The sequence below is a fragment of the Eptatretus burgeri genome, chromosome 1 (assembly GCF_056783735.1).
Source record: "Eptatretus burgeri isolate ZD-2024b chromosome 1, Ebu_testis_v1, whole genome shotgun sequence".
NCBI lineage: Eukaryota > Metazoa > Chordata > Myxini > Myxiniformes > Myxinidae > Eptatretus > Eptatretus burgeri.
In genome coordinates, this window is record NC_140961.1 from 84,416,939 (window position 1) to 84,429,006 (window position 12,068).

A 12,068-nucleotide genomic window follows, 5' to 3' on the forward strand; every position below is an offset into this window, starting at 1 on the left:
GCGCTGCTGGATTCTGATCCATGACGGCGTAGTGTGTTACTTATGGTTTTCTTTGCTACTGTGGTCCCAGCTCTCTTCAGGTCATTGACCAGGTCCTACCATGTATTTCTGGGCTGATCCCTCATCTTTCTCATGATCCTTGAGGCTCCACGAGGTGAGATCTTGCATGGAGCCCCAGACCGAGGGAGATTGACTGTTATCTTGAACTTCTTCCATTTTCTAATAATTTCGCCAATAGTTGTTGCCTTCTCACCAAGCTGCTTGCCTATTGTCCTGTTGCCCATCCCAGCATTGTGCAAGTCTACAATTTTGTCCCTGATGTCCTTATACAGCTCTCTGGTCTTGCCCATTCTGGAGAGGTTAGAGTCTGATTGATTGAGTGTGGACAGCTGTCTTTTATGCAGATAATGAGTTCAAACAGGTGCAGTTAATACAGGTAATGAGTGGAGAATGGGAGGGCTTCTTAAAAACAAAACTAACAGGTCTGTGAGAGCCAAAATTCTTATTGGTTGGGAGGTGATCAAATACTAATTTCATGCAATAAAATGCAAATTAATTATTTAAAATCATACAATGTGATTTTCAGGATTTTTGTTTTAGATTCCGTCTTTCACAGTTGAAGTGTACCGATGATAAAAATTACAGACCTCTCCGTGCTTTGTAAGTGGGAAAACCTGCAAAATCGGCAGTGTATCAAATACTTGTTCTCCCCACTGTATATATATATATATATATATATATATATATATATATATATATATATATATATATATATATATATATATATATATATATATATATATATATATATATATATATATATATATATATATATATATATATATATATATATATATATATATATATATATATATATATATACATATATATTGTTTTTGGCCTGATCTCTCAATGGTATAGAATCAGTTAAAAACGAGATATCCTTCTCACAGACAGACTTCAATAGGTGGTGAAGGTAATCATCAGGTGGTGAAGGTAATCACACAGAGGTTGATACTATCAACTTCGTTTCATCACAGTGACTATACATTTCATACCAAACAACTATCATGAACATGTGCATGCTGCCTACGTGGTTGTGCTGCGTGAAAACTTCCCCGTGAGAAAGGCACTCGACCAGGAATTCGTTTCTCATCACTGAACCACTCTCAGCACATTGCTCACTGGACCCTGATGGACAGAGAGTTTGTTATCAACCAGAGGTGAGAACATCGTTGGTAATAACATAACGAAGTGAATTACACAGTACATGCAAAACAATGCATTGAACCTTCGTAGTTGCACGTGTGGTCGTTGTGTTTAAGGTATAGGTTTTGTTAGGTGAGCCTGTGTAAGGTGTAGGTTTAGTTTGGTGAGCCTGTGTAAGGTATAGGTTTAGTTAGGTGAGCCTGTGTAAGGTATGGGTTTAGTTAGGTGAGCCTGTTTAAGGTGTAGGTTTAGTTAGGTGAGCCTGTTTAAGGTGTAGGTTTAGTTAGGTGAGCCTGTGTAAGGTATAGGTTTAGTTAGGTGAGCCTGTGTAAGGTATGGATTTAGTTAGGTGAGCCTGTGTAAGGTATAGGTTTAGTTAGGTGAGCCTGTGTAGTGTGTACGGTGTAGGTTTAGTTAGGTGAGCCTGTGTAAGGTATGGATTTAGTTAGGTGAGCCTGTGTAAGGTATAGGTTTAGTTATGTGAGCCTGTTTAAGGTGTAGGCTTTGTTAGGTGAGCCTGTGTAAGGTATCGGTTTAGTTCAGTGAGCATGTTTAAGGTGTAGGTTTAGTTAGGTGAGTCTGTGTAAGGTATAGGTTTAGTTAGGTGAGCCTGTTTAAGGTGTAGGCTTTGTTAGGTGAGCCTGTGTAAGGTATGGGTTTAGTTAGGTGAGCCTGTTTAAGGTGTAGGTTTAGTTAGGTGAGCCTGTTTAAGGTGTAGGTTTAGTTAGGTGAGCCTGTGTAAGGTATAGGTTTAGTTAGGTGAGCCTGTGTAAGGTATGGATTTAGTTAGGTGAGCCTGTGTAAGGTATAGGTTTAGTTAGGTGAGCCTGTGTAGTGTGTACGGTGTAGGTTTAGTTAGGTGAGCCTGTGTAAGGTATAGGTTTAGTTATGTGAGCCTGTTTAAGGTGTAGGCTTTGTTAGGTGAGCCTGTGTAAGGTATCGGTTTAGTTCAGTGAGCATGTTTAAGGTGTAGGTTTAGTTAGGTGAGCCTGTGTAAGGTATAGGTTTAGTTAGGTGAGCCTGTTTAAGGTGTAGGCTTTGTTAGGTGAGCCTGTGTAAGGTGTAGGTTTAGTTCGGTGAGCATGTTTAAGGTGTTGGTTTTGTTCGGTGAGCCTATGTAATGTATAGGCTTAGTTAGGTGAGCCTGTTTAGGTGCAGGTTTAGTTAGGTGAGCCTGTGTAGTGTGTAAGGTATGGGTTTAGTTTGGTGAGCCTGTGTAAGGTATAGGTTTAGTTAGGTCAGCCTGTGTAAGGTGTAGGTTTAGTTAGGTGAGCCTGTTTAAGGTGCAGGTTTAGTTAGGTGAGCCTGTGTAGTGTGTAAGGTATGGGTTTAGTTAGGTGAGCCTGTGTAAGGTATAGGTTTAGTTTGGTCAGCCTGTGTAAGGTGTAGGTTTAGTTAGGTGAGCCTGTTTAAGGTATAGGTTTAGTTAGGTGAGCCTGTGTAAGGTATAGGTTTAGTTCGGTGATGAAACTTAGTGGACAGATTGGGTGTCTGACATGGATGAACTGTTTAGATTTTGGTGAATATCCAGATCTGGATCCTATGACATATTAAGTTATTCTTCACCATTGAGAGATGGGGCCAAAAACTATCTCTATCACAATATTTCAAAAACTTATGGACAGGTGACGACAATACTTAATGGATGAGTTCAGTAAGTGACATGAACAAGCTGATTAGCTGTTGCTTCAGGTCTGGATCCACATCCGACCTATCAGTGGGTACAAAAGGTAAATTGTTCAACCTGTTGAGTGAAAATGTATGATGAGATAACGGAAATATTGGGTTATCTGTTTTGTTGTTTTGCATGTGAAAGTATTTTATTACCTCTTTTAATTGTTTTTTTTTTTGCATACCTTGTCGAGGCTCGTTTGAGAGTGAACACACAACGCACAGCAAGGGGGGCATGAGAGAAGAGGGGAGGGAGTGGGAAGGACAAAACAGTGGGGAACAGAGACATTAAGAGATCTGAGGAAGGGAGAGGGTTTAAAGAGCAATCTACTTATCAGGTAATAGAGCATGGAAAATATGAGATATGATTCAGCACAGATAAAGGAAGTGTAAGGGCATCTGTAGTAACATGTCGGGGTTCGTGGGAAGATGGAAGGAGGACGAGTGGGGGGGAGGACAAATTCTGCAATTTGCGTATATAATAAATAGATGCACCTGAACACGTGGCTACAGTGTCAACAACAACTTCCATCAGAGATTCTTCGTCTTACGGACTTGGTTAGGGGAGTAAATTGTGGTAGATAAATATATAATATAACAGGTTATATTTCACTACACCTAATAACATCAAAACACAAGATAACGTGTCTGTGTGTGTGTGTGTGTGTGTGTGTGTGTGTGTGTGTGTGTGTGTGTGTGTGTGTGTGTGTGTGTGTGTGTGTGTGTGTGTGTGTGTGTGTGTGTGTGTGTGTGTGTGTGTGTGTGTGTGTGTGTGTGTGTGTGTGTATGTGTGATTTGTAATTGTATTCCTCGTGGATATTGAAACCATGAAACGTGTCCTTCCTTGTGTGTGATCAGATGCGCTGCCATAATTCCTCATCACAAGGACCACCATTTCTCTCCTCATTCGCCATGACGCGGCTTTGCCGCATTTTTGTAAATGGAGATCTCCCCCAATCTCCACCCCCGTCCCATTCCCTCCCGTCAGCATCCGACACACTCTCAAGCCCACGCTAGGATTCCCGACGTGACGCGTTGAGCAAGCATGGCGACGGGAGATGCTGCCGTCCAGAAACAGGCGAGAACTGTTTGTTCCCTGATCGGTGCCTGAGTCGGTATCTTGATAACATCACGTCGGTGTCTTTGTGACGCGAGGGATTTGTGCCTTATTATCGCGTGGTTTCAAAGGTGATGCAACATATACTTACCCAGTGTGTGTGTGTGTGTGTGTGTGTGTGTGTGTGTGTGTGTGTGTGTGTGTGTGTGTGTGTGTGTGTGTAATATATATATATATATATATATATATATATATATATATATATATATATATATATATATATATATATGTATATATATATGAACAAGTACCCACAAGGATTGCTATCTTCATGTGTGTGAGTAACATACCAACATCGTCACAACATGAGTGTCATTGTGAAGCACCCAATAAGCTTGGTTATTTATGAACGTGGGGCTTGTACTTTCTAACCCATTAAACATGTTATTTACCGATCAGAATGTCAATGAAGAAGGCAATGGCCCGACTCGACAAGGGAGAGCAATTGGCCTGGGAAGCACATGCACCGTGGGAATTTTTGAAGGTCATGCACTGAAGAAACTAATAAAGGCAGAAAAAGAGGAAACCTCTTTCAGCGAGATTTTATATGAGACAACAAACCATGATTACATGAGATTTTACAATATGGTCTCGAATGTATGGATAGTTGTCCAAATATTATATACATTTACACATGGCGTGCAAAAGTATGACTCCAGTCGTAAATTTATTAAGTGGGGTGTGATAACAAAAAAACATCTTTGTCATATGAAACCGAGATCACTTTCAAGGAATTTCCATGAACTCTTAATGACGTACCAACGCTTATTAGAAGAGGAAAAAAAAAAATCAAATCTGTCTTTGTGGTTCATCAATAATCAGTGTGACCCTCTTTTGCATTGACAAGTGCCTCAACACCGTTTGGGATCGATGTAATTAGTGTATGGATTATGTTTGAATCAATCTTTTCTCAACAGTGTTCCAATGAACTCCAGAGCAAAGTCAGACTGCTCACATAAATTTTATCTTTCTCTCAAATGTATTCATTCACCCTTCATTTATTCTGTTAAGATAAAGTGTCAGTCAATAATAACTTTAATAAAATATTATAATATGGATACATATCGATACGAATAAGTGTGTATGTGTGTCTCATCCATAACTCCAAAACCATGAAACCTAGCAGCCTGAAACTTTTCATACATACACAGAAAACTCCAAGGAAGTGGACGAGAGAAAATTGGGTGTTTGGGATAATTAAAACACCCCTTTTGAACATAATTAACGGCCTTATTTAATTACATCCTTCATCAGGAACATCTTCGGCCACCTCACTCTGTATGGGGTCTTAAAGCGCATCCCCGGTTACCTCGCTGGTAACCTTAATTCGCCATTTTGTTCGGCCTGCTCAGCAATGCCTTGAGTTTGAACAGGTCACAATGGTGTATTCATGACAAAGTGCTCAAAATGTTGTTTTTCACTTTCCTCACTGATACCATCGAATGCCTGTTCTTCATACCTATGAATCACTGTATACATCGCTTTTGTAAGTGCTATAGTTCTCACATTAGTAGCTTGGAGCGATGTCTGTCATGCATTATATGATGCAATTTTCCACGATCTACTCTCACGGACTAATTGAAGTATATATTCGAAATATTATTTGAGTTTGGAGGATTGGATCGCATGCACTAAATAACTCAAAATTTGGAGTGAAATCTGAAAATGTTTATAAACCGGCGATGTTTCGTTTTTTGCCATTAACAATCAGCTTACTATCACTTGCCAAGCCAGCCATTCCTTATCAACCATTTAATTGGAGTGATTGCTTCTGTGCTTAAGCCACTTGCCAAGCACCCTACAGTCTCTAGCGGTACCGTTTGTGTCCCGATCGGAATGTACAGTCGGTAGTTGCTACAAGGTAGTGATACGTAGACAGCACACATGGACGTGGTACATATGGGTAGATTTGGATCTGTAAAGGGTCTCTCTGAGGGTGAGTGTGCATGCCTGCATGCCTGGTTATGGGTGCCGTGGTGGCAAAGTCTCATCCCGTATCTTATGATGAAGATGGGTGGTGGAGGTTTTAACTTTTAACCTCAACAGCGTACGAGCGATCACGCATTCCTTTGTCCTCGTTACTGGTTCAAAAGCATTTGGTAATTTCATATGAACTCGGTGTGCTTTATAAAAGTTATACGGTTTCTGTTTGTGAGTTTCAAATCAAAATACATTTGATAACACACAATTTCCGAGCTGTTTGCCATATTTCCGTATTTTCTAAATTACAGAGCAAATTTTTTTCCACCCGTCACATAAAGATTGCCAGCTGTTTATAAAAAATTGATGTTTATGCACACCTCCTTGAAACGTCGAAAGGTAACATTGTTTGTTTTAATTTGTTCATTGAAATTCCCCCAAAACAAGGGTGAAAGCTACTCAAGGTTTTTCGGTTGTTTACAGTACATACTGGAGTTGGTAATCACATTGACTTCAATCTGCCGATTCCCGAAAAATTGCCGATATTTGCCAAACACTAATATATATATATATATATATATATATATATATATATATATATATATATATATATATATATATATATATATATATATATATATATTTCTTCTTCTTCTTTCGGGTGCTCCCGTTAGGGGTCGCCACAGTGGATCATCCATATGATCCGCATAGTGATTTGGCACATGTTTTACGCCGGATGCCCTTCCTGACGCAACCCTGGTCGCCTCTTGCGACACAGGGATTATATATATATATATATATATATATATATATATATATATATATATATATATATATATATATATATATATATATATATATATATATATATATATATATATATATATATATATATATATATATATATATATATATATATATATATATATATGGTGTGTTTATTTATGTGTGTTGTTCATAAAGCATAAAATTTTCTCGGGGAAGGAAGGTTTGGAGGGGTAGGAGATAGGAGGGAGGGGGGATGAGTAGGGGTGCAGGAGGGAGGGGCAGGGGGAGTGGGGGAGCTAGGAGGGGTTGAATAAGGGGAGAGCGAAGAGGGAGGAAGGGGTTGGGAGCATGACACCTCACCAAGTGTTGCTATACACTCCAGGAGGGGGTTGGGAGAGAGGAGGTGGGGAGGGGGTTTGGGAGGAGCTAAGCAAGATGGGAGGGGTTCTCGACTTTTGTTTGTTCATGGGACTTGTGGAAAAGGGGGGAGGGGAGAGCTGAGAGTGCAAGAATGGGGTCCATTGAAACAGTATGTTAATACAGCACGTGGAGACTGCCCAGAGATGTCCATGTGTGGTGGAGAGGCGAGGGGGGTTGGGAGGAGGTAAGTTTGAGTGGAGGGGGAGGGAAGGCAGAGTGATGGGTTGGGAAGATGGCATGAGGGGAAGGGAATGTAAAGCAGTGTGAGAGGAAGGGAAGGCAGCGTGATGGGTTGGGAAGGTAGCACGAGGGGAAGGGAATGTCAAGCAGTGTGAGGGGAAGGGAATGTAGTAAGGGAAAGGGAAGGTGGTGTGAGGGAAAGGGAAGAGAAGGCAGCATGAGGGGAATGGAAAGTGGTGTGAGGGGGAATGGAAAGCGGTTTGACCAGAAGGGAAGGGAAGGCAGCATGAGGGAATTGCAAGGGAAGGCAGCATGAGGGAAAGGGAAGGTGGTGTGAGGGAATGGGAAGGGAAGGCAGCTTGAAGGGAAGGGGAAGGGAAGGCAGCATGAGGGAAAGGAATGGGCAGGCAATGTGAGGGGAGGGTTGGGGAAGGGTGATAAAACATTCCCAAGCGCAACATTTTCTTTTTAACTGCTAGGTTCTACATATAACTAGGTGGGAGCATTTAAAACCCAGGCTATCTACCTGGTAGATTCAAAACTAAACTGTCAATCCTTAACAGTCCCCTTAACAGAGGGGGGGATGGAAGAGCAGTGGGAGAGAGGGGATAGGGTTGGGAGAGAGAGGGATGGGGAGGGGATGGCAGAGAAAGAGAGAGAGAGGAGCGGGAGAGTGGAGAGAGAGAGATATGTGGAATGCCTGGTGTTGGCTTAATGGTTAGTGTGGTGGGGTTGGGATCCTAGGATCCTGAGTTCAAATCCCACTCGGCTGTTGAATTAATACCAGGTGGGGTTGTCTTTGCCTGTCATCCTTCTGAGGTCAGCAAAAAATGAGTGCCAGCTTGTTGGTATCCTGTGTCAGAGTGCCGACCTGTCCAGGATTATTCCCAATAGCCAAGGAGACTGCTTAAGCAGCACCAATGCTGTGCACAGAGTATGGTCCCAATGGATGGAGGGGGAAAGAGGAGAGGGGAGGGGAGAATGAGGATGCATAGAGGTGAGGAGAGGAGGGGGGGATGCAGCAGATGTGATGTCCAGTTTAACATCCATCCGAGAGACGACATTCACAGTGATGAATCATCCTGCCTGTGAAACACCGGGATGACACTTTTTATCGCTGGGTCGGGATTCAAACCAAGGCAAGACAGCTGAGAGAGAGAGAGAGAGAGTGTGTGAACCACTCGGCTATCCTGCTGTGATGTGGTGATTCTTTGCTTTGTAACAACTGAAAACATTTTTTACTCATTGTAATTCTCATTTATTTTTCCTTCCAATCTCCGGAGATGTCCCCACAGAGAACTGCACCATGGTGTCACCATCGAAGCTTGAAGAGTGCTCGCCAAGTGGCTTAACAACTCAAGCAAGCACTCAAACAAAACGGTTGAAGAAACTTTTAAAAAAGAAACGTGAAATTTTTATCTGTATCTATCTATGCCAAAGTGAGGGGTCATATAATAGATCATACAAAAAGGGGAAATGTGGTGTAATATAAAATTGCACGTTTTCCGTGAGCAAGCACTCCCTGAATTTTGTTCAAGTCGATCGATATATTCAGTGATCGTGTGAATAATGTAGCGCACTCACACAGTGGCACTCAAGCAAGCACTCCAATGAAATGGTTCATAAGGAACAGCTGGCTTGGCAAGCGATTAGCGATTGCCGATCGGTCATATGAACACCATGCACCCGGAGACACCCATAATGCCAGGTAATGTCTAAATTGGACAAATGAGCACTTTATTTTTTTTTAGCAGTTTGAACTATCACTGAAGTCAAGAAAAAAAACTTTAAATTTTGAAATTCGGTTGAGATTATGAGATTCTAGAGGTTATGAAATGTGTGGAAATGAAATAAAGCCATGAGCACTGGCATCTACAGGCGTTTATAAGCATTGCAATGCATCCAGTGATTCATTTGGATGATCAGGCATTCGATGGTATGAATGAGCAAAGTGAAAAAATTTAATCGTCAAGAAACTGTTCAAAGTCGAGACATTGTTGAGCCAGACAGAAAAAAATGGCAAATTAAGACCCCAGCGAGGGACAGCGACGTGACCAAGAATGAGCCTTGCTAAAGGATAATTAAATAAGGCTGGTAATTATTTCCAAAAGGGGTGTTTAAATTACCCCAAACACCCAATTTTGATTTGTGCACTCATTCAGAGTTCCCTAATTATGCATGCATAGTTTCAGGCCACGACGTTTCATAGTTTTGGAGTTATGGAGGAGATACATATACAGGCACACACACAGAGACTGACTGACACACTGACACAGGTCAGGTCAGGTCAGGTATGGGAGCATGTGCCGGAGCAGCGCGTCACTGCGTCTACTTTCTGCCGGTACTCCAAGGGCCTCCGGCTGGCCATCCCCCAGGCAAATGCCTGGCCCATCCCCATCTCCTTGAGATGCTGATCAACCTGCTGCAACCACGAGGCACCTGGTCAGCCCATTTTCCTCCTCCACTCAAGAGGCTCCCTCGCTGAGAGAATCTGGTGAGCAGGATCAGCGTCAGGAAAACGAGCCACACATCCATGAAGCCACAGCTGATGCTCACGGACTATGCAGGTAACAAATCTCATCTGAGTCTCTCAGCAATCTCTTGGACATTTTGGAGACATTGGAGTTGGACAAAAAGTCTGACCAGCGATAGCCAAGGATTCTATAAAGAGATCTGGAACCAAAGGAATTAAGTCTCCGTCTCAGATCCCTGGTCAGAGTCCAAGTCTCACATCCGTAGAGCAAGACTGGAAGCACCAAGGACCTGAATACTTGGACTTTTGTCCTCCTGCACAGGTATGAGCAGCGCCGCACACCATTATCCAGTGAATCCCTGACTCCCCAGGCCTGACCCTGATGTCTATTGACCTCTGGCTCACAACCAGCAGAGACATGAATATCACTGCCAAGGTAAATGAATCTCTCCGTGACCTCAACATCCTCACAACAAACAGACACAGACAAGACAGCAGCATCTAAGATGTCATTAAAAGCCCGGATCTTAGTTTTGAACCAGGAAACCCGTAATCTCAGGGGCTCCGACTCCTCATTCAGCACCTCGAGCCCCCCCAAAGGATATCCAGAGTCTCTGCAAAAATGACTGCATCATCTGCAAAATCAAGGTCAGAGATCTTGCCATTCCCAAGCGATCACCACAGCTTGATCTCTCCCACATCCTCTCCAGAATCTAGTCCATACAAGCGCTGAAAAGTGTGGGGGCCAGCACACACCCCTGACAAACTCCAGTAACAATTGGAAATAAGTCAGAGATGGTACCACTGCATCTCACAGAACTCTCAGTATCAGAGTGTAGTTCAGCCTGGAACAGCTGCTCAAAGTAACCGGCTTAACGGGTCTTCACTTCAGACTCCTCTGTCAAGAGCCCACCACCCTCTGCTCTAACTACAGTACACCGAGGGACGGGCTTGAGGAACGCAAAGCACAAATTCCCCCGTAAGCAGGACGAGAATCACTTGACCACATCCTTGACACACACTGACATTTATTATTACAGATTAAGTGTTTCAGACAGTTTTTTTTTCCCAATGTTTAAGCAGTTCCAAAGGGGATATGTATTGTGGAGGGTTCAGGTAGGTTTTTCCCCACTTTCTCCCCATTTTTCTGTCTTTTGCTTTAAAACCACAATCAGGGGCATGTGCCATGACTACCAAGAAACAAAGCACCATGTGCTGCCTCATTTGCATATCCATGCCAAAACCTGGTTCAAATCGCTTGCCCAAACTCAACTGCCATAGCAATTCTAACCGCACCACACTCTCAATTCAACCAACAAAATCTCTTCACCAATCTGGATGAAATTGTACACAAACTTTTATTGCAATTTCATTTTAAAACCACCTCATACAAGCTCACATTCCATTGTTCGCTCACATCTCAATGCTCGCTCAATAGATTGTCCATAGTTCAACCCCCTGAACTTCAACCACCCTCTCCAACCACAAATACCACAGCCACCACCACTCCACAAGACTACAACCACTGCCTTTCAGCGACCATTCCTCAGCCAACACTCTTCTGTCTCAACACTGATTTTCCACCACGAGCACCACTTCAGCCACCGTCTCAACCACTCGCCTTTGATTGACGACAGCAACCATGATCATCCCTGCTCGGGGGACCGTTTTTCCCCACTCGGAGTGCCATGACCATATAAGCTTGCTGCTGTTTTGCGCAAGTCTGCGCTGGCATTTCTGTTGTTCTTCCCTGTCAGGGGTGACCATCCCGCTGCCTGGGGAACCATCTGCGACTCTCCAGGACATTTGCACTGCCAATAGGGAGTTCCCCCACGTTAAGTCAGGAACTCCACTCTGTAGCCCGTCTTGAGGCCGAATGAGACACTTCCAGCACAGAAGGTGCACGGAGGAAGTGACATCGGTGAGGTCTGGGACCAATGAGCCCGGTGCATTCTGAATGAGGTTGGCAGGGACTGGTCTTCCCAAGGCACAGCTGTGCCAGCTGGGACATGAACTCCACCCCCCTTGGGGGGATATAAATATCCTGCTGACGTCTTCAAACATCTCTTTTTTTTGAAACGTCTCTTTTGAAATTCCTCTCTCCGGCTTCAAACACCCTCTCTGGATAATCGCACTTTGGTAAGCTGACAGAGGCTGCTTTTGGGGCTGGTCTCAAGGTGGAGCAACACAGGATGCAGCAAAGCTCAGCATTCTAATAATCTGGCAGCACAGCAACACCCCACTATCCCCGTACTAGTTCTCCCTTGCCTTTCCCTCGGCGTGGGAGAGCACAGTTCTGTTGGGCCGTGC

The 12,068-nt window shown here is 43.2% G+C and overlaps 1 protein-coding gene across 7 annotated transcripts in view; it reads left to right on the top strand.

The window, feature by feature from the left end:
• Positions 1-978: 978 nt before the first annotated feature.
• The window catches only part of LOC147034880 (V-type proton ATPase subunit E 1-like), a 33,081-nt gene continuing 21,991 nt past the window's right edge, over positions 979-12,068 (top strand). For 3 of the 7 annotated variants that reach the window (XR_015060638.1, XM_085890499.1, XM_085890509.1), the window contains exon 1: positions 3,687-3,958. Coding sequence is in view for 3 of the 7 variants with exons in the window: in XM_085890499.1 (XP_085746625.1) it covers positions 3,926-3,958 (33 nt within the window). In the remaining 4 variants the exon portion in view is untranslated. Of the gene's footprint in view, positions 1,224-3,675; positions 4,069-12,068 lie in introns of those variants that run through there. The other 4 variants (XR_015060631.1, XR_015060650.1, XM_085890512.1 and 1 more) reach the window with 4 other exon arrangements.